Here is a 23,372-nt window from a genome sequence, read left to right as displayed (position 1 = left end):
TTCCACAAAGATCACTTTTACTTTAGCATTATTTTCATTCCCAAATTCTCAGAAAGAGGGCAGTGCATCTGATTCCAAACCATGAGGTCAGTCACATGACAAGAGGTTACGTTTCCAGTTCCAGTAGGCTAGCTTGTAGAGAAAAAAAGTAATGCAAATAATGTTCAAACATAATTTTTTGTGTTGTTTTAGGAAGAGAAGTGTGGATATGTTCTACCGATTGGGTATTGCTATCTACAGGAACCTTTTCTTTTCCAGTTTTCTGAAGTATAGTGCCACAACGCGGCCTGCCCTGTGTTCTAACATGTAGATGTTCTACTTTTTGATTGTTTATTTTTCTTTACTGTCAATTGCATTGGCCTAGCCTTTGAATTATGTAATTCTGTGTCTATCATAATTCAGGATTCTGGATGCTACTTGTCCTTCAAAGTCTCTTAAGTTTTTGAGTTTGTCAACTGCAGTATGTACAGTGATGACATTATGCCAAATTCCAGAATTGTAAGAGGCATCACTCATCATTACCAGAAGTCATCAAAAAGGTTACCAGTTGCTATAATCAGTTTGGAAGTTTGATTTCAAATGACATTGTGCTTCAGTAGCCGTTTTGATTGTTGACCATCTTTCTTCCCGGTCCCACAAAGCCTATTCCGGTATTTTTCCAAGTCACTTTTTTCTGATGCCTGATAAATTCCAGTTACCAACTCTAATTTTTTTCTCCCTTAATTGTTCCAGGGCTCCATATCTAAGCATACGGAAAGACTGAAATTATTAGGTTTGCGAATAGCAGCTGTCCCAGCATAAGAAACTTGTTCGGAAGGTGGGATAGGCTTTTGTGGGCCTAGGAAGGGAGGATTTTAGTGATCACACCATTTCTAACAAAAGTTCAGTGATGGTTCTTACTTTTTCTGAACTTCACCTTCAGTTACTGCAAGACTGCAAATTTTACTGTGTCTCACTGTGTGTGGTACATTTCAGTCCATGAGAGATTACAAATAGCAATCATACCAGGTTTTGTGGTGAAAGCTGGGAGTTCTTACATACTGGAGTTGGTGTCACCCTTGTACAAAATGCAGTTTATGAGCTCCTTTGTGTGTTGCTGGGCTCCAGAAATACATAGTTGCTTTGCTGATAATGCGTACTGATTGAGCATTTGTCACCCTCATAAGAAAGTACTTAATTAAAAACTTCCTTTTTTTGCATCTCAAAGTGTAGACAAAAAAAACCCTAGCTATCTCAATGATACTCCATTGGATCTCCAACAAAACAAAAAATTCTTAACAAATTTGATAGGCATTGCTTTGTCCTAAAATAAGGGTGTTATTGATTAAATTACTAAGAAATTGAGACTACCATACTTGACATTTATGTCAATTATGCTGCACAATGTATGTTGACACTTTGACTGAATAACAGAAGTTGGCCCTTTTATAAGGAAGGACATCAAAAGTACCATTTTGTACATCTGTGCATTTTTATTTTAAGCCTTTTTTGGTCTCAGGAATTCAATAGAAAACGTTTTAAAGTGTTTTATTCTCTCTCTGTCTGTATTGATTGGATTTTGCAGCATTTGTTTATTTCAATAAGCCCATCTGTCCCTGAAAAATGTACAGCTGTACACCAAAGCATGCAGGGCAGACATGCCGGTAATGATTTTTGTATCCCTATCTTCTTCCCCCTCTCCTATTACTAATTCTAAGCAGGTACAATATCAATATTGTGCTTTGGCGAGGAATAAACTCATGCATAAAAGTTCACAAACAGAATCATCGCAAAGTCATTAACACTGATTGTGAAACCCAGGAATTCACCTCAGAATGCATCTTCTGTTTACTTGGATAACTCAAGAATTACAAATTGTAGAAGAAAAAGTATTTTACCTAAAGACGTATAAATGAACAAAGGCTAGGAAAACTACTGCTGTTTTTGAGAATATTAACCCCCTCCCACTCCCTCATAAGGTTTTGGAATTGTTCCCTGAAGAAACACTAGATCAGCTCAGCCAATACCATTCTCTCAAAATAATCATCTGTAATTTTGTTAAATGAAACTGAAAATCCAAAACTTCATATGAAACACACAAATACATTCTTAAGGATAATACTGAAAACGTAATAGCTGTGCAAATAGTTTTGATACACTTCCTTGGTATCAGCAACTACTGTTACACAGATTGGTACATCTGTCATTTTCCGGGTCATTTTATGAAACTAAGGGAGCTTACTTCAAAGTCTCCTGATTATATGAAATAGATTTTATTGCAAATAATTATTGGAAAGCTATTTGCTAGCTGGACTTCAGCTATATGATTTCCTGTTACATGCTCCTTAAAACTTCCTTTGGGAAAAATTGCAATAGTAATATAACTCTGTTAATCGGGTTCGTTTTGTATTTTCCATATACCGTGTGGTGGGATGCATATTTGTTTACACATTTAGTATGACTGTCCTTGCGTACTAGCTTGCTGTTTCGAGCTTAATCGATGATGCTGGAGAATATCTGAATGAGCTAAATGTTAATTTTCTCTTCTCTTTTCCTCTTGCTTACTGTGCTTTTGCTTCTTTTTTTCTAGATGTTTTTGCTTATTCCTTCTAGTGTGATTTTACAGTTATAGACTAAGAAGTGGCAAAAGTTCTCAAGATTAACATTCAGGAAAACAAATAAAATAAAACCTAAGGAGAGCAAAAGGATGCAAGCAGATTTCTTTACAAGAAAGAGAAGCAGAGGGGTGTCTGGGGCAAAGCTGGGAGAAGGTTTAATAAGCACACATACAAATCTGTATAAATAATATCCTGCATTTTGCACTTATAATTAATCAATATAATATGTATATGTGCACTCGCACATATATGATAATTATATATCAGTGTGGCACTTAAAAAACAACTTGACAGCATTATACTTTGAAAAGAAGAAGAATATATATAGCATGCATTAGTAAAGTCATTTATTATTTATTCAGGTTCACTAAGTGAAACTACATGCCAACATATCTGTATTGCCTCCTTAATCTACTAGAATGATTGATCCATGTTCACTTGTGTAACCGTAGAATCTCTCTCCTGCTAGGTTTTCCTGTTGTCTGTTTCTCTTTATCCAATATAGTGCAGTTCTTATTCTCCCTATATTTAGCGTCTGTTACTAATTTAATCTTTAGATTAATAGTCAATTTATGTTAATCTTCTTTCTTTTTTCCTTGCACTTTTTTATTTTTCTTCCGATGCTTAAAATAGAAGTGGAGCAAAAAGGTAAATAACGTATACAGTCCAAACCCCAGCTCCTTGTTATGTGCCTTATGGATGTTAACCTCTTCCCTTCCCCTTCCCACAACACTCTTATATTATGATAATCAGCAGGATCTCATAAGTACACCTCATAAAGAAGTCGACTGTTTGCAATAAAGTGACTTGGCTGCTTGAAGTAGGTGGCGGGGTATAGTGTCTGAAATACTTGGGCTGGAGGGAAGACTCCCTTGCTTTTTTTCTCTCCCTTTCTCTTTGTCTCTTTTTCCCTCTCTTTCTCTCACCCTTGGGTAAATTCTTGTTAATCAAGTGTCATCTTGCCTGGCTTCCAGAACCCTCTCCATAGCATGCCATGGTTACAGGGTTTCCTGGTCTGTTTCATTCATTGCTTTGGTTGTGTTTTGTTTTCTCTGCTCCTAATTGCTTTCTCTATATACCTGATGATTTGTTTTGTTCCTTTATTTTTAATCGAGGCACCTCCTTTTTCAGCCTCACCACTTCTTAAAGTTCTAAACAAGTTGATGTGATTTTTTTTTGGACTGAAATGACCTAGCGCACTGCTGCACACCAGTTAAAAGCTCTGGAACGTTAATGCGTACTCACTAAAAGTCTAAGATGAAAATGCAGGAGTAACTCTACATTTTCAGCTGTCTGTGTATGCCATTGAGCCTTGGTCTGTACTAGTGAAAACAGTTCCCATCCACTTTCCATACTGGTACAGCAAGAACATGGTAACTTTAAGAAAAGTGGATGATAAAGGGTGATACTTGCATTAATTATAACATAAGGTATAAGCTAGTGCCAATTAAATCAATTTTTTTTCTTCCTGACACAGTCATTATGATTTACCTACCTTTTTTTTTCCTTATTTTTTTTCCATTTACTATGAGAAAGTCTTAATTTGACGTAATTCTTGTCTTACTTCTTTCTGTGACTGTTAGTTTTTGTTTGCCCGGGGACGTTGAAAGCAATTGTGGACTCACCGTATTTATATGAAGCTGAACAAAAAGCAGGTGCTTGGTGCAAAGATCCTCTCCAGGCTGCAGATAAAATATACTTCATGCCATGGACTCCGTATCGCACCGATACTTTGATAGAATATGCTTCTTTAGAGGACTTCCAAAATGGACGCCAGCAGACGACATATAAATTGCCAAATAGAGTGGATGGCACTGGATTTGTAGTGTACGATGGCGCTGTCTTTTTTAACAAGGAAAGAACTAGGAACATAGTAAAATTTGATTTGAGGACTAGAATTAAGAGTGGAGAGGCCATAATCAATTATGCTAATTACCATGACACCTCTCCATACCGATGGGGGGGAAAGACTGACATTGACTTGGCAGTTGATGAAAATGGCTTGTGGGTAATTTATGCTACGGAGCAAAACAATGGGATGATAGTAATTAGCCAGCTGAATCCCTACACCCTGCGTTTTGAAGCCACCTGGGAAACGACATATGACAAGCGGGGAGCATCCAATGCTTTCATGATATGTGGTGTCCTGTACGTAGTGCGGTCAGTGTATCAGGACAATGAGAGTGAGACCGGCAAGAATGCCGTCGATTACATCTACAATACCCGGTTAAGCAGAGGCGAGCATGTGGACATTCCTTTCCCCAACCAGTACCAGTACATCGCTGCAGTGGATTACAACCCCAGAGACAACCAGCTGTACGTGTGGAATAACAACTTCATTCTGCGATATTCTTTGGAGTTTGGCCCACCTGATCCTGCCCAAGGTAAGAATTTGGGTTTCCCATTTTTAATCTCTTTGTACTTCCATTCACATAATTTGTTATGATATTTTTTGGTTTAGACTTAGCTGTTGTCAGAAAGGCAGGGAAGAGTTGTTTGTCTGCACTGTACAGAATTACAGTGGTGCAAGGAAAATTTGCAGAACCTGTGAAGAGAGATAGAATTTCTTTATTTGGTTTATGGGTTTGTGCTTTTCTTTCTTTCATTTTTTTTTTTTTTTAATACAACTGTTCAGCTTTTCTGTATTTAAGAGCAAGTTGAGGAATTGTTTATTTACTGTGTACTATCAGTCAGTCTGACTTCTATAGCTAAACTAAGTTTGAGTTCATTCATGCTGAGCCAGAAGCCTGTTCCCATTTGTTCAGTGTTACCTGACTTCTGAATTGATTACAACATACATGCAGACCTTTTAACTTCTTGGCGCCAGCAGCTAAGAGCCATGTATGCTAGGAGGTCCCGGAGGAGATGTCGGGGGTTAATGTGCAATACCAAGCATAAATATTTTTCTGCAGCCCTATTTTAGTTTCTAATGCCAGGTTAGACTAGATTATCCAACATTTTAGCAGGTTTCCGTGTAAGTCCATTACAATTGCAGTTCAGCTCACTTGAAGTTAGAACAACTTAGCTAAAAGAAAAGACACTAACTGCCAAGAGGGGGAATAAACAGAGCTTCTGAGGGCTCAGAAATCCCTAAAAATGGCATGAACAGGCACAGCCACATATTAACGTCTGCAGAGGAGAGTAAATACCAAGATAAATGCTCCGTGGCAGAAGATGCATACAGCAAGGAACAGAATGTTGATAAGCTCCTTTAGCAATGAAGGTAATACTTCACTTCTCTCATCTAACTGGTATGCATGTTTAGCAGCTGCTTTTTCTACTTCAAAAATGTAGTAATAATGGCTTCTCCACATGAAAGGCAGCTATCCTGCTTCAGTGAAGCTGATTCAGGCACAGCAGTGCAAACTAAGTAGTGTGCACACAATTATATCAACATACATATAGCTTTTCCAGGTAAAGAAGTACGCAATACACAGCAGAACAAGGCAGTTTAGAACTGATACTTGAGTGATCTCCAGAGCCAAGTGATCTGTCTCTGGCAGTCCGTGGCCAGGCTGAGGCAGTTTTCTGGTGTCTGGGGACTGAGCTCTGGCTGCAAGGGCAGCCGTCCTGGCAAGCCCTCCTGTATATCAAGCTAGTCCATTCCTCAGGGAGGCTTTGGGGCTGCTCTTAGCAGAGACATACCCACCTATGTAATTAGGAAAAATTTAAGGCTTTCATTTTCATACATTCTCATGCATGATGTCACTTTTAATTCGGTTTAACTGAGATGAAGATGCATTTTAAATTCTCCAAAGCTTTAATAGTGAGAGGGAAAATGGAGGTGCAGGCTCTAAGGAGCTTTCTGAGTTCAGGCAGCTGCCATGAATGTGGCAAAACCTAATCTTTAAATCAGTGCATTGAAGAAAAAGTGTTAAGGAAGGGCAGGGAGGGAAGAAAAGGCCTTATGGAATTCTTCCTTTGCTTTAGTAAATCATCAAAGGTCTCAAGTAAGACATTTCGTAATGTTTTATTATGAGAGTCTCCAAGATCCTGAGTTTCAGTGCATGTGCTGGCCACATCCCATCTAATACCAGAAAGAGATCTGAGTGTTCACCAGCACCCCTTAATGTTCCTGGTTTCCTTACTGGCATGTAAGGAAGGGGAAGAAATGGTTTATTCTAACCAGACGTAGGCAAGAAGGGTTCCAAGGGCACACCACAGGGTGCTTGCCTCTCGTCTGAGCTCTTTGCCCATTCATCCGTGAATGCAGAGGAGTGTATTTTGAGTGATTTGTGAGTTTGAGTTTTAACTGCATTATGACATAAGTAAATATAGTTTGATTATGGCCTTTTCAAAATATAGAAACCATATGAAGGCACTAGGTTTATTTGAATGTGTAATGCATATATTCACAAACAGTATTTTTCCTTATATAAAGCCAAGACCCATTATTTTAATTTTGTATGGATCTGTACATAGCAGATCTAAGAATACGTTTCAGTTCATTTCCTCTTTTGCCTAAGCCAATTGCCTGTAGTTAAAGACTACTAAATTAAAGGAAAAGTTATCTAATATGATTGTCCTTGAGATGTACTGCTGTAGAAACAAGAAAAGATTCTAGTTTTTTTATTTGTATTATATTCTCAGTTACTCTTTGTTTCAGCATGAAGTCAGTATAAAAAATCATTCCTTCTCTTGTAACACAGGTAAAGGATCTATATATATAATACGCATTTGGATTTTTTTATTTCATATGGAAATAGACCAGATTTTCAGCACATTTGATGAAGGGCGGTTTTGTGTTTCTTTTGTTATGGTTTGGTTTGAGTTTTTTTGTTGTTGACTCACATTACTTAATAATCTACTCAAAAGACATAGGATAATATTCTATAACTCACCTACCCAAGAACCTTCTTTTAGTGTCTTTTGCAGTGGTACTTTAATATCAAGTATTTAATGGTGTCACAAGGTCAGTGCCTCAAAATTGGAAGTCGTGGCCTTTTCTGTTCAAATGGTTAACTTGGGGCCATTGTGGGAAACTCGGCAATCTGTGTTCCCTCTGTTGCCGTGGGAGCAATAATGATATATAGACACACACTGATTCTTTTTTTTTCCTCATCTATCTGTCTCGGCTATCAGTTCTTGTCTACACCATAATGTTCAACTACTGAGTGCTTCAAAACCAAGTCTTTCTTCCTACATGAAAGATGGATTTGTCACATTAGACTCACGCTTTTGAGCTCAAGGGTTTGCATTTGCTCCCAGGGCCAAAATCTCAGACTCATCCGTGACCCCAAACTTGCCTTTTTCTTTCTGTTGTTTCTGTCATTTTTAAATCTGCTTATTGAAACCTCTGAAATACCACTGTAATTAACCTGATGTTGGCCTTGCCCTTGCTGCAAACCTACACCATTTTCTCCTCTTAAAACTGTCCATATTATGTGCTCGCTGTACCCTTATTTTCTTAAATCTTCAGGAGAACTGTTCAGACTTCTAGCAGATGCAGCAGCCAGGCTACTGTTTTACCTTGACAGTGCAGTCTGCTGCTCTTAGAACCTCCCTTCACCTCCTTCTCATGTGTCTTTTTTTCTTCTCTTCCCATGGAAATTATAATGCATAGATGTAGCATAGAACATTTAGGTTGGAAAAGGCCCTTAAGATCATCAAGTCCAGCTGTAAACCCAAAACTGCCAAGTCCACAGCTAAACCATGTCCCTGTGCACCGTCTACACATCTGATGCTGAGGAAACGCTGCAGTTTTCTGAGGGGTCCTCCTGTTTCTGCAGTGCTTGTGTCTCCTGGCATTTGCAGCATGTCTGCCAAGACAGTGCAACATGTTAAACATTCAGCCTCTTCTACACCTCAGTCTACATCTGAGTCTACATAGATGCAGAAATGGTTTCCAGAGCTATGGCTGACAAGTACCACTCAGATATTGCAGGAGAGCACATTTTCTGAGGTTAAGCTTAAAAATTACATTTAGCAATGAAAACCATAATTTGGAAACAAAATAAAATATATCAGGTCCCTGCAAAAAGCCACTATGAAAAAATTGAAACAAACCAGAGTTTTTATATCCTTGGTAAATTTAGTGGGTATGTCCTGTTTCATTCATTCAGGGACCAAATGAATTCTCACTGAAACAGGAAGTTTTAAAAGATTTTTAAGTTAAAAGACCAGGAAGAATGAAGGGAATTTTCCCCCTAGAAAGTGAATATGAGCATTACATTGTAGGGTTTCCTTGGTAACAAGAAGAAGATAAATCCTTTTGTTCTGTGTTAGTGCGTTAGGGAGAGATTTCATCTACACTCATCCCAATTTGTGCTAACTGTGCAAACTGTTCAAACTAAAGTTGCCTCCCCTTTTGTACCATGATACCCATCATTAAGTTTTATTGGATCACTGCAGGAAAATACGGATGTTGTGAGTGTGGACAGAACAGAAACTCAGAAAGTACTATCACTAAGGGCTTGAAATAATAGGAGACTAGTACAACTAAATCTTTATAATACCAAGAATCTACAATGAAGTCATGCAGCAAATTGTTAAGTAAATTAGATCGTTACTGTTATATTGAATCTGATACACTACAGGTTGATTAAAGAGTGGCTGTACAAGTATGGACAACATAATAGGGACCAGATAGCACATTTCTTGATCATTGGTATTTTGCTAATTTTGTGGCGTACTTGTTATCATTTTCAGGGTATATATGTATGAATGGCTATGTAAACATTTCACTGTCAGCTAAATGGGATTTGGCAGGGTCAATAGAGTACTGGCTAGCATAATAGCTGGAACCTATGGATAATTACGTGAGTCTTAGTGACTTCCCTGCTATTCACTGAAGCATGAAAACAGGCACACAGTGGTAATATGGCAGGGAAATCTGGATTTGCCCTGGTTTCAGATCTGCATTGCTTTACATGGCAGCTCAGTGTATGACACCTTTTGAAAGCAAAAGTGGGCACATAGATATTTACATGTCCAAATGCATCGAAATACCTGTCCTATAAGAGTATACATTTAACGAAAAAATACATGCAGCTGATATCTACAGTTACCTATATGCTGGAGATGAAAATAGAAGTATTGGTATTTTCAGAAGCAGTGCATCATCTGGGCATTTCAAGACAATTTTAAATTTAAGGTTAGAGTTGTATTTTGGGTGGGGATTTTTTTGACTTGGTTTCATTTTTTAAAAAATGTATTTTATGCCTGCTTAGAATAGAAACCTGTTGGCAAAGAATACTAGATAGCTTGTGTGCCTCCTCTAAATCTGCTTTTCACTGTCAGTTGGGGAAACAAAGTTACTGTTCCCCTGCTGTCCTAGGCAATTGTGTTATGTTTTTTATAGACATCACACTGTTAAACAGGTGTTAAGTTTTACTCCAGTGGTGTCTTCGTTTTTAGAAACTGATAGTACGTGTAACTGTTTACATCAGCTGTTGGTAACTGCATGAAACAAATGTAAATTAATTACCCCCAACTTGGGTCTGTGGATTTACTTCCTATTGCTCTTTTTTTTTATTTATATATATTTTATTTCACAAAGACAGCCTTCAGCTGATAATGAGACACACCTATTCTTAAAAAAGAGGTTTGGGGGTTCTCCTCAGCATGTCAAGCTTAGCCAAAAAGTCTAAAATAGAATCGCACATTGTAAAAGTGGCTTTTTTGGTTTTGGACAAAAAGTACGTATTTTCAGCCTTGTAGAGAGGCTCGGTCCTGCTGCTTGGAACAATAGGATAATAACCTCGACATGGAGTTTGTTCTTCTTCTTAGTTGTGGCATATTAATCAGCACTGTCATTATCTTATATTGGCAAAGTGCTCTGCAAGACCTTGCATGTGAGCCTGCAGATGCCATCACCCTCAGCTTTCAGAACATTACACATCATGTGGTGGTGGCAGCTATCATGTGTCTTCTTGCAGCTCAGGAGAATGGCCTTGCAGATCATGTTCTCCAACAGGTCATTAAAAACAAAATGATCTGCCTTCTAAAAGGTGGATGTATTCCTTAAAGTGATGTGTTTGGTTGTTTCTTATTTTCTCAGATATTCCCAAGTTTCCATCACTGTCTGGAATTTTCTGGTATATTCTTAAATACACTGACTTCTTCTTCTTAAAGATCTAACTCAAGATAAAATCTCATAGAGATTGCTTGTATTTTTTTCAGTTTTGTAAGAGGTGGTTTTGAAGTCTTTCTTCTAAAACGTTAGATTAAAAATCTATTTCTAAAGTATGTCCTACTATGTAGGTCATTTTTGAATCATAGGTGGTATGCTTTGAAACTGATTTTAATGGATAACATTCAAATTGTTCTACCTGAAGTAGTGAGAGCAGAATATTTTAGCTCAGGGTGCAGCACAAAACATGTTCTGAAAATTGTTACTGAACTTAAGAGAGTTATTATGAATTCTTATGGTGATATTTTGCTCCTGAGACAAAGCTATCCTAAACATTATAGGTTTTGAGTAGTAATTGCAATAATGCTAATACACATTCCAGTGATTAAATATGTACTAATTAGCACAATGTGTTAGGGGATAGATAGTAATAATTGGTTGTCCCCTGCATCATTCTCTGTGCCCACCAGTTCTCCCTTCCCCAGGACCTGATTCAGCAGGCGTTGCCTGACACTTCTGCAAGTGATTGCAAATGCTTTTGACAAATGTTAATTGGGAAAGCACTAGAAAGCTGGATGCATTGTAATCAAAAGAAAATTACAGCAGTTTCACAAGATGTCAGGCAAGTACTTGCAGAACAGATCTGCAATAGGTTTCATAGTAGCTGGCTACACCACGAATTCAGCACAATTACACAGACGGTATTCAGCCAAGAATGAGACTGAAGACAGCGCTGAAGAAGTTCCTCATTTGTGAGCAAGAGAGGGATGAAAAGCACATCTTTGCATTGTGATGTTCAAAAACTCCATTCTGAATTCATGTGAAAATAAGATAAATTCATATTTGAGAATCCTAATATAACTGGAATATAATTGAAAACGGATTCTGAAATAATTGTGATCTGACGAACTACTGAAAGTCAGTCTTACTCAAAACACTAACTTAAAAAATATCTGCCAAAAGAAAGTGAGGCAGCTCTTTGTTTTTCATTTATGATTTAACATACAGAAGATGTGTTGTCCAGTAAGTCAGAGTTCAAGGGCCTAGCAGAAGACAAAAAGAAAGAAAAAAGCCAGTCTATCCATTGTTGTTAATCTTAAATTAGTTGCATTTATTCTTGTATCAGTTAGGATTTAAAAATACATGGTATTAGCTTATTTATTCTCAGCACAAGGATCTGCGCTTTTATTGTAAAGCACTGTGAACACTAATTAAGATTTGGAAATAATTAATGATAACTGTTCCAGTTACTTTGCTCACTTGCATTATTTCAGCCATTGCTCAATGCACAGTTGAAGGTGATGAACATGAATTCCAGGCTGTGTTCTCCACTAGCATTAACTGGTATTATCCAAAGCCTCAAAACCTTGTCAGAGCTCGGGCTGTACCTCAGCAGCTCCAGTGATGCGTTCCTGACGTGGGTCAGTGGAGTGAGCAGCTGTGAGTCCCAGGCAGAAGTGACTTGGCCTAAGCCGATCCTAGTGTTTCATAAAAGATTAAACTAAGTACTTGCCACTGGCTTGAATGAGTTGCGTCTTCATACCTGCTTTATCAAAAAGGGATGTTAAGGCCTGAAGTGTTCGAACATGAGAACACCTCGTACATGCTAGGTGCCGCTTCTGTTTGGAGCTAATCGGGCATGCTGCAACTCTCTCAAGCAGAATGACTGCTGGGTAGGAAGATGTTATCGTAATTATTTTCCTGGAAGGTGTGTACTGGGTGACTTGAAGTTTTGGGGTCTATTTTTTTTAATGGTCTCGTTAGTTACAGCCCACTGCCTTTGTTGTTAAAGCTGGACTGCACTGTTTACGGCACGCTGATTCAAATCATTCTGTCTATTGAGTTACTCCTTCTGCAAAAGTGATTAAGAAATCTTTAATTGCTTTGAGCGTGTTTGTTATGTACTGATAACTCACTAGGCCTTTCAGCCTTTAGAAATGTAACTATCAATTTTTATTGCAGGAGAGATTATTTTGAGAATGTGCTGAAACATCATTCTGGTATGAGCTGGGAGTAAAAAAAAATATCAGTCAAGGTTATATCTTAGGCACCCAGACTAGCAGTAAGAGTAATATTAAGATAAAGGAAAGGAGACACCAGAGAATCTTGTAAAACTGCATAAATAACACTTAAAGAGCTTTTTAATATATAAATTTGAAGTCATTTACTTTATTATTACTCTAATTTTCTCTGTGCAGTGCCTACCACAGCAGTGACAATAACCTCTTCAGCAGAGCTATACAAAACCACAGTGTCAACCACTAGCACTACATCACAGAAAGGTCCCATAAGCACAACATTAGCTGGAGGAGCAAAGGAAGGAAGCAGAGGACCCAAGCCACCGCCACCCATTTCCACAACCAAAATTCCTCCCGTGACAAGTTTTTTCCCTTTGCCAGAGAGATTCTGTGATCCGACTGAGGCCAGGGGGATTAGCTGGCCTCAGACACAAAGAGGAATGATGGTTGAACGCCCTTGCCCCAAAGGAACACGAGGTATTGCCTTTAAAAATATATCTTGATCTCAGGCAGACATTTCAAAAGCAATGTGCTGCTCTCTTATGGTTAATTGTTTTTTTAATCTCAAGCTGCCTGTCACACAATTTTTTTATTACTTGGAGAATGCGGTATCTGCAGGCAATGGTCAAGTTTTAATCTGCAAATGGCATTTGAGCGTAACTGCAGAATTACCTTGTGCATGTGCTTTTGAGAATCCAGGTCAAATTTTAGGGCTTTGCTTGAGGACTGTTGTGAAATAATGCTTACAGCTGCCTTTCTCATTATGAGCTCTCCTCTGGATGAGCTCCAGGAAAAATCAAGGGCTTTTTGTTTGTTTGCAGAAAACGTCTGGTACTTTTCACTGACTTTTTTATTGCTGTTTGTAATCTGCATTATTTCCTTACGTTTTTGTCAATTACTGTCAGCTACTGCCATTAGCGGCATTCAGAATTTAACATTGCTTAGGCCAGTGTAGCTGATTTCCTGAATGTGTGCAGAAAAATGGTTTCCATTTCACTGTCGTTTTCTATATATGTTGTAGGAACTGCCTCCTATCTCTGCGTGGTCTTAACTGGAATGTGGAACCCCAAAGGCCCTGATCTAAGCAACTGCACCTCACACTGGGTAAATCAGCTGGCTCAGAAGGTTGGTTGAAACCTTTTAATCTGCTGTACACTGGTGATTAAGGATCTTAACTCTGAGCATTAATAATTCAGTTTGTTGAAGCCCTCTTTGTTATTCTGTGCTCATCTAAAGTAGACAGTTATGTGTACTTTGTGTGCATATGTGTGTTTTGGTACAGTCTCTCTCTTAAATTCTTGTATTGAATCTGTAGTTACATGTTTTTATCGCTATTTAAAGCAAAGTAGCTTTGCTGGTGTTCAAAGAAAAAAAGCTGTGTTTGCTTAATAAATCAAATATAAATCATGCAGCAAAAAAACATGGTATACAGAAAGGGTTTTGGTTTAGTAAAAATTATACTGTAATAAATAGTTTTTTTTTCTGAGTGAATTAATAACAGTATGATTAGAGCACAGAACCATTTTCTGTGTTTTTCTTCCCTACTGAGATGTACTAAGTTTACGAAAACTGGATAATTTGTTGTCAGTACCAGGCTACTTGACTTTGAAATGCCTCAAGCACTAGTACGAACAAATAGATTTCTTACTGTCTGATAATGGCAGTAAAATAAAAGTGAGGATGAATAGAATATCTAGCCCGAAAGTCCCAGTCTGATTTCTGGTTTTGATGGCTGTTAAGAACTGCTTTTGTGTGTCACGGATCTAAGAACCTTTAATCTTCTGAGATAAAGAGAACATTATTGGTCTCAATTAGTTACAGATTTCAATGTATGTGCAAATGGTTATTTCACCACAACAAAGGTACATGGGGAATTGGAATTAGGAGCCGCAAGCAGAACAAGGGACCCTGCTGAGATAATATAAACTTGTCATTTCAGATCAGAAGTGGAGAAAATGCGGCTAGTCTGGCCAATGAACTGGCTAAACACACCAAAGGACCTGTCTTTGCTGGTGATGTTAGTTCATCAGTGAGGCTGATGGAGCAGCTTGTGGACATTTTGGATGCTCAGCTGCAGGAACTGCGGCCCAGTGAAAAAGACTCTGCTGGAAGGAGTTATAACAAGGTACACACCTCCTGTCACCTCCCCCTGCTGAGATAACCATTGCCCTTGGTTTCTTTATTTTTTTCCTTGCAGAATTACTAATCTATACTTTGTTTCACATGCTTATAGTACTGGAATAAACATGTAAGAGAAAACAGCAGTAAATACGCAGCGGAAAGTTGCAATTACCTTCTTTAGGGAATGCGATATAATTTACAATAGCTGCCTGGTCCTAAAATACATAGCTGTGTCTCTTATTAAAATCTGGAACACATTATAACTAGTGTGAGGAAATGGGCATTAGCTCTCAGAAATTCTGTAACAAATCAGCATGTTTATCCAGTGATCCTTTTAACCCTGAACATGTAATAAAATCAGTGGGATTCTGCATAGGTGCAGGGTTTTATTTTAATCCAACTTCCTGCAGAATAATAGCACTTTTTTAGCCTTTTAAAGACGCCAACATCACTTACAGTCGATCTTATAAAAATACGTTAAAGTGTGTATCTAAAACACAAATAAGTTTTCTCAGGAATGATGCTCAGAGAAACGTTTCAGAGAAAACTCATGTCTTTGTGGTTTAAATACAGATCACAAGTGTTATTGCCATTCCTCTTTTTCTCAGAGGAAATGCTGTATTTCTTGGCCTCTTCCTTGCATCAGCTTATTCAACAAGCTACAAACAAAATGTTTTTTCAGCCTTCTTTAGAGATCTCCATGTTCTCCTCTGTTATTTTGGCAATAGTTTCATTTACAGTCCCTAGCTGCCGTTAGAAGAGTTTTCCTAGAGACAGATCAAATGTCCACACAAGAACATTCTCCTCTGACCTTTTCACACAAATGGCACCTCTTGGGCAAAGATACTTGGGCACCTGTGTAAAGGCTGGGGAAAAACGCTGCCTATGCAATAGTTTTTTATAGTCATTTCTGGACAGAAGCAAGATCAATGTCCAGGCTGTAGTTCAGGTTTTGAAGCACCAGACTTAATTTCTTGATATTTTTGAGCTTTACAGAACTTGTCTAACTTCTCATTTTCTCTTTTTTACTAAAAAGCTCCAAAAACGTGAGAAGACATGCAGGGCTTACCTTAAGGTATCTCTCCTGTGCTGTCACCCTGCTTTCTCCCTGCTTCAGCAACCTGCCACGCTTTATCATCTTGCTGCATGATCCTATGTATTTCAGTCTTTGATAAATGTGTATTGTGCCCCATATCAACTGTACAAATGTTGGCTTTGCACAGGTATAACACTCAAAAAAAAATTAAAAATCAAAGTTTATACCTCTTTTACCTCAACTTGTTCAAATCTTAAAAGAGCAGAAATGGTTATCTGAATTGGAAGTAACATCTCTCTCATAATACAACTTTGGGTAGGGGAAAAAGCTAGCAACTTAACAGAAATTACTTCAGCTTGTATAGTATTTTATATCAAAGACTGTTAAGAGTTAATTTGCTTGCATGAAAAATGTACATTATACAGTCTGCTTTGTTCTTTGTGTATTTTTATATGTTGTGACATCACTCTTTCTTACAGTTTTAAGAGTTGTTAAAAAAGCCAGATTCAGTGACTTCAGGATAAAATGTAAAGACAAACATTTCTCTAACTTTACTAGTAAAATGTGTGACACTTGTCCCATTAACCAGGTTATATGGAAGGCATGTAACACATTGCTAACTTATTTTCAGTTTCTTTCATCTGCTGTAGAATGGTGGTAGTCTGCATTGGCCAGCTTCTGCTCTACGATACAAAGCCAGTAACACTACCTTGCACCTCTAAGAAGAGAAAAAGTCCTAGAACAAATCATGTCTGTCTGAAAAATTTTATTGCACATCTTTTCAAAGTTTCTTTTAAAACTACTGATTTTTACTTGTACCCTCTGAGATAAAATGTAAATGATTTTTGAAAAGAATTTTGAAATACTTTGCAACATAATAAAATAATTCAGACTCTTAGTTAAGAGACATTTCTCTGTACAGGGCACTTTGGCTTTTATCCTGCATCCCTCAAAGTGGATGGGAGATGTCCGGTTATGCAAAAATTTGCCAAAAAGAGACAAAGACCTGGAAAGAAAATCACTCCTCAAATAGTAATAATAGTCATGGCTTTTTATTAGAAAATACTTTTAATAGTAAAGGGAAATCTAGCAGATACGGTTTGAGTAGGCTTGGGTTTTCATGCTTCATTTTTAAGAGAAAACATGAACTTGAGCACTCCAACAGCTGTGTGATCTTCCCACTGCACACTCGCCTCTGTCTGAAAGAACACCTCAGAAATACTGGGCAGGAGATAATTTTCAACAGGAAAAATGCAGAGCTAGATTATCCCATAATAAATAAAAAGCATTTCATATTAACAAATACATACTGTCAGTGCTATATGTAGATACACAAGGAACCATAGCACAACCTTAATTTCCAGCCAGTGTCATTTTTTGTAGGTCTCAAATGGGTTTCTCTACTTAGATAAGACTAATAAACCTCTTGAAATTACAAATCAAAAGCTGACTTACACTATGCAAATGAAGCAAGTTCCCACTTTGTGACAGAGGATTCATTTGTACCTCAGATTAGAGGCTCCAATCTGTATTTCTTGGTGACTAATGAATCTGGCCTCTGCAGACCAATTTCTGTTCTACTCTAGTTAATGGCTGCAGCAGTATCAGTGTGAGCATTTTGACTATTCTGTCTTCCATTAGAGAAAGAAAAAAGGCTTTAATGCCACTTCGAACTATCTTCCACCTGGCAGGAAGGTCGTGGTGGCTCACAATACAGACAGAAAGAGGATATTAAAATGGATTGGGTTAATTAATGTTGCTCTGACAATAGCCTTGACCAACTTTTCCTGTTCGTTTATTTGCACAGTATAGTATTAGAGACGGACATCTTTCTGTTTGTACAGTGTGTTCTGTTTCCATTCCCATTGCTTTTAAATTGATCAAACAAATTATATATGTGCTTAATGACACATTATGACTAGGTAAATGGGACAGAGTAAACAGGGTGTTTCAGCAATGCATGGTGTACTCAATGCACAGCATACTCAATGCACAGATACATTATGCATTAATGTAAGAGCCTGCCTTCAATTGATTAACTGATTACTCTGGATTATTTTGTAAAAATAATGTAATCATGTCATGGAATTCTTCTTCTTCCTTATTTACTGTTACTTTATATGCAGCTTAATGAGCCTTAAAACATGGTCATAGACTTGTAACAAGAAAGACTTTTTAAAATGGCAGGTTTATTCAGTTTTACAGTTTTGCCTTCACTGATAACAGGCACAGCCAGTGGACATCTTGTTTGCTCTATTGATTTCCTTTTTTAACTGACCTTTGTGCAGGAATGGGAGTTAGTAATCTTTTTAAGTATCTATGAACAGGTACAGGATCAGGAGGGGGAGTGGGAATAGCCCAAGCTAATTTATATCCACTGAGTCAGCTTCATTTCATGCCTTCTCTAATAAAGAAGGCAGTTTGTCATAGACAAGTAGTTTATAGTGCTGTGACTGCTAAGTTGGGCTAAGTTTCCAGAAGCGTATTATTGTCATTGCAGGCTAAACTGCAGAATGCCAATTTGGGCATTAGTATTTTTAAATAGGATTTATGCATTTTGACATTAACTTCAAGATGAAAGCTTCAGGCAAAACTTCTGGCATTTATTTTTACATTTTTCAGCACATTAATAAGACTGTCTTTTTATCTGATATGAGGCAAGTCAAATCTGCATGTTTACCACTTAGAGACCACGCAATGCTAGTGGCTAACTGCACTTACCCAGCAAGAGGATGGAAAATATTTTTACTTTGAAAATAGTCTTCTAGTGCCATTAAATCACATTAAATCATTCTGACAGTTAAGTATTATAATTGTCACCAGGTAACGTTGGAAATTTTCCCCAGCTGCCTAGGGCACTCAGACCTAATGATAGTTTTCTAATGAATGCAGGCAATTGTGGATACAGTGGACAACCTGCTCAGGCCTGAAGCTCTGGAGTCCTGGAAGGACATGAATTCTTCAGAACAAGCCCATGCAGCCACAATGCTACTTGATACATTAGAAGAAGGGGCTTTTGTCTTGGCTGATAATCTCTTAGAACCGACTAGAGTCTCAATGCCCACAGAAAATATTGGTAAGTAAATTTCTTTTCAAGCGTAAGTTAGTCTTACACATTGCTTTATGCAAAGTCAGGAAAAATACTGCAGAGAGCGACATACTCTTTGAAAGTGGAGCTGCATAATGCTTGGTGGAAAGGTAAATGATCCTAAGCGGGTGAGACACACTTTTCTTGTTTAGCTCTTCAAAATTAGCATTCTTCTTTAGTGTCATTAATACAGTATAAAAAGGAAAGTGGTTGATGTTGCAAAGTTGATTTACTACTGAAAAATCATTAGCAGAATATATGGATATGAAGAGTGCTTAAATGGCAGAGTATGGATTTTTTTGAGTTAACTGCTTTCTGTAGAGCTTCAGAAATGCTTTCCTGTTATATATAAACTGTTCCTAATGAATTTAAATTACTTTTTTGCAACGTACTCTGCCAGTTAGATATTTTAGGCACTCAGAACATAGGGCAAATGTTTATATTAAACACGACTGCCTTCAGGTAAAAATGTGTTCAGTGAACTACATCTCCCATAATGCAGAATAGCTATGCTCCAGAGACTGCAAAATAGCTGAAGATAGTTGGAGCATAATTTGGAATTTAAGTGGTGACAGAGAAATGAAGGAGTTTGGTATTAGAGATGTGCAGATACTGGTACGCAGGATGTGTTAAAGCAAAAATCATTGCTATGCATAAAATTAAAATTCCTTCATCCTGTTACAGAGATTAATGTAGTCTCAGTGAGGCACGAGGAAGCTGAACGTCTGCTAATTTCAGGGGTACTGAGATGGAGACTTGGAATAGACTGCAGAAATGAGACTTTTCACGTTTCAATGTCTGCATATTTGTAACTGTCGAAGATGATTCTGCCTAGTTTTTAATTTGAGTAGACAGGTACTGGAAAAGGATGGGGAAAGGTGTTACAGTCCGTTATCAAAGTAACTGCACCAGTTGTTTCTGAAAGAATGTGGGTAGAGTCACAGAAATCTCTCTTGGGATGTTCATGAGCAGTTCCATGGAGCTCAGTAGACTTGTCTGGATAGCACTTCTAGTGATAAGCTGTCTTGAAGTCATAGTAACACATTACTGATGCCATGCAAGACTGAATTCCCAGCGCACATACATATGTGTGGCTTAGAGAAAGAAAAAATTCCCTAATATACATTTTGTCCATCTGTAGTATAGATCTATAGTTAAACCAGGTTAATCTAATGCAGATATTTGTCAACAAATTAACCATTCTGACCTTTATGATTTTACATATCCAAGGGAATCCAGCTTTTGCTGGTAATCCCATGAAAGCTTCCCAATATACAATGTATTAGAAAGTTGGTACTTGAAGTAAGGCTGAGTGGCATCTGATTTTTCTATTTAAATATTTTTTTAGAAGAACCAAACAGTGGTTTTCTGTAAACCTGTATACCTTCCATAACCTATAAACCTTTTCACATTTAGGAAAAAAGCTATAATTTTTTTTAGATACAAATACTTAATTAGCTAAACACATGGCATAAGTATACATAGGTGTTTGTTTGCTGACTGTTTTAAAACTTTAAACCAATATTTAAAGTTTTAATTTTTTTAGCAGAGAATCCTGCATAGACATTAGGAGCATCAAAATTACCATTTCTCTGCAATGTGTGTATGTGATATTCTTAAGCAAATGTTTTGGGGGCACACACAGAAACGAAGTTTGATGTCATGTTGTCATTATTAAAATGCTTTTATTTTAATAGCATGCACTGGATTTAGTTAAAGAAACTAACTGCTTGCAGCATGTGGTACAGAACTGTCTTTACGGTGGCAAATTAGGACAGCAGTGTGAGAAAACTGAATAAAGAGTGGGGGAAATATTGTCATCTGGCATATTGCAATCTGGCCAAGACACTTTCTGTGCAGTCTCCTTTTTTACCACTTCTTTTCTTTTTTCCCTTTCCTCGGGTCTGCCTAGTTTTGGATGTTGCAGTGCTCATTACGGAGGGCCAGGTGCAGGACTTGAAATTTCCTCAGGGCAGCAAAGGAGGGAACTCTATTCAGCTCTCTGCAAGCACTGTGAAACAGAACAGCAGGAACGGTGAGTCTTAGGCATGGAATACTGAAACTCCATTAACTTTTATAAAACCTACATTACCTCCCCTAGTTAAAATATCAAAACAAAACACAACAAAACTGCTTTGTGGCTTTTTCTCAAACATCATGGGTACCTGGTTGCTTTTCTTGAAATCTATAGCCCGAAAATGTCTGTTTGCTGCTGCTTTATTGTCAGTTCATTAGAGTACAGGTTGCTGTCTTTCTGTGGACTTCTGTGGCATGATGATGGGATTTTTTTTCTTTTGTAGGGTTAGCAAAACTGGTTTTCATCATTTACAAAAGTTTAGGGCGTTTTCTCAGCACGGAAAATGCAACCATAAAGTTAGGCAGCGACTTTGCTGGACGGAATAGCACGATTGCGGTGAACTCGCACGTCATTGCAGCCTCTATCAACAAGGAGTCTAGCCGGGTGTACCTGACTGATCCTGTGCATTTTACACTGGAACACATTGATGTGAGTTATGCTAATGAATTAATGGGAAGGTCATAAAATCAGCAAGAGAGAAAAGCAGTGCAGAAAAATAACGTTTTTTCCATTTGAATTTTAAATGTTGGACTAGGTCAGGGACACAAGCTTAGTTAAGTCTATGAACATAAAATTAAATGAGCCTGGTTCAGTGATTATTAGAACTTAAGTGTATTCTTAATGAAAGCTAATTCAGTAATCAACATGAAAATGTAAATGACTAATTTTTTCTAACTGAAAATTAACTCTTACCTTAGTAGCAGGGTAGAAAATAGCTGTTAAGATTTGTGGTGGTCTGATGTGACAAGGTTTAAGGACACTTTTAACTTTTTGTATTAATATTGGACCAAGTCCTGGAAACCTGTGCAAATTGTGTAAATAATTTTATTTAGTGAAGAATAAAGTATTGTATTTTGGTTTGTTATTTATGTTTTCTTCACAGTAATTTATTTGATGTGTTTATTTGCTCATTAGTTTGGTCTTTTCTGTTTTCATGTCTCACATGGGGACAGTAAATAATCACTACCATGATAAAGAAAATATGGTTGGATTTTCCTCTCATTTTGCCTCTTTTTATAAATCTGTTTTGACTTTTTTTCATTGAGGAATGAACTTTTTCCTGATGTCTGTTCACATGACTTTGGCTTGACCAGAGGTGAGAGTCAGAGGAAAAAGATCATATTACCAAATTCTCAATTGCAGGAAAAATGTCTTCAGAATAAATTTGCAGTATTACGTTTGCAGAAAGCAAAGATAGCTATAATGTACCATCAATGCATAAAATTGTAAGATGGAAATTGTAATTGTTTAAAATTGGGTCTACAATAATTGAGACTACACTTTAGAGTGTCTCGGACTATAAAGTCCCTTTTAAACTAGATGTCTTCCTTGTATAACATAGTTGACAATTTTGCTGATGAAAAACTTATTGTCCGAAACATGCAAAGTTTAATCTAAATTACCCTTTACACATATTAAACAATTGTTATTGCCATCTTAGTGTGTAAAATCCTCATTTTATGTTATCCTTTTATCTCCCAGCCTGACAATTATTTCAATGCAAATTGTTCCTTCTGGAACTACTCAGAGAGGACTATGATGGGATACTGGTCAACTCAAGGCTGCAAACTTGTTGACACAAATAGAACTCATACAACGTGTGCTTGCAGTCACCTAACCAACTTTGCAATTCTTATGGCTCATCGGGAAATTGTGGTAGGTAATGATGTTACTAGCCATCGGCAGGGAACAGACTTTTAAAGACTGAGCTTTAAATTTTTGGCAAGATTCAAAGTTGCAGAAGTTTCTTAAGTATTTCTAGCTTCTAGCCACACTTTCCAAAGCAATTTGCTTTCTGTAGCACTTTTTTTCCTCACCTGTAAAGTTATGAGCAAAATAACAGGAAAGAAAAACAAGGAAGGACAAGAGTTTCCCTCAAGTCATATTTTAGTTACTGACCACCTTACAATTGTTTTTACAGACTTCTCTCTCAGTACAGCTGGAGAGTATCTGTAGTCACAGCTGTGCAGGCTGTTCCCTGGAAACTCAAGTGCCAGTTCTCCTTAGAGCAGGAAGGTCAGCCCTTTACTGGATGACAGGGGGGTCCGGAACATGCAGTATTTGCAAGGATATGGGGCCTCTCATAAAACCATTGTATTCAGAAAGGTCCCTTGAAAGATAACCGATATGACAAAAGTGATTCTGTCACAATTGAAGGAGGGAACTTTCTTTAGCTAAATGTGAGATTATATAGCTGGAATTAACACGCGTAACATATTCTGCATTTTATCTTAATTGTTGTGTAAATCATTGCTTTCTTCTCTGCTGTGGACCTCTGTAGTAAGGAACGTGTGCTCTTACAGCATGTCCCAGGGAAAGCTCTTCTCTTTCTTTGCATCAGAGCCTAGTGGCACTTCCAAAGTG

General features: G+C 37.6%; 1 protein-coding gene across 18 annotated transcripts in view; it reads left to right on the top strand.

Annotated features, from left to right (window-relative positions):
- ADGRL2 (adhesion G protein-coupled receptor L2) overlaps window positions 1–23,372 on the top strand; it is a 180,017-nt gene that overhangs the window by 130,911 nt on the left and 25,734 nt on the right. For 13 of the 18 annotated variants that reach the window (XM_062611258.1, XM_062611265.1, XM_062611261.1 and 10 more), the window contains exons 5-13: window positions 4,181–4,981; window positions 12,867–13,163; window positions 13,708–13,811; window positions 14,626–14,811; window positions 15,844–15,882; window positions 18,736–18,919; window positions 20,844–20,966; window positions 21,232–21,437; window positions 22,491–22,664. In XM_062611258.1, the coding sequence (XP_062467242.1) occupies window positions 4,181–4,981; window positions 12,867–13,163; window positions 13,708–13,811; window positions 14,626–14,811; window positions 15,844–15,882; window positions 18,736–18,919; window positions 20,844–20,966; window positions 21,232–21,437; window positions 22,491–22,664 (2,114 nt within the window). The remainder of the gene's footprint in view (window positions 1–4,180; window positions 4,982–12,866; window positions 13,164–13,707; window positions 13,812–14,625; window positions 14,812–15,843; window positions 15,883–18,735; window positions 18,920–20,843; window positions 20,967–21,231; window positions 21,438–22,490; window positions 22,665–23,372) is intronic. The other 5 variants (XM_062611267.1, XM_062611262.1, XM_062611275.1 and 2 more) reach the window with 1 other exon arrangement.

Source organism: Pezoporus occidentalis, unplaced genomic scaffold (genome assembly GCF_034315485.1).
Source record: "Pezoporus occidentalis ecotype Australia unplaced genomic scaffold, CSIRO_AGI_Poc_V1 ctg151, whole genome shotgun sequence".
In the NCBI taxonomy this organism is placed as follows: domain Eukaryota; kingdom Metazoa; phylum Chordata; class Aves; order Psittaciformes; family Psittacidae; genus Pezoporus; species Pezoporus occidentalis.
This window is presented reverse-complemented; position numbering and strand designations above follow the sequence as displayed.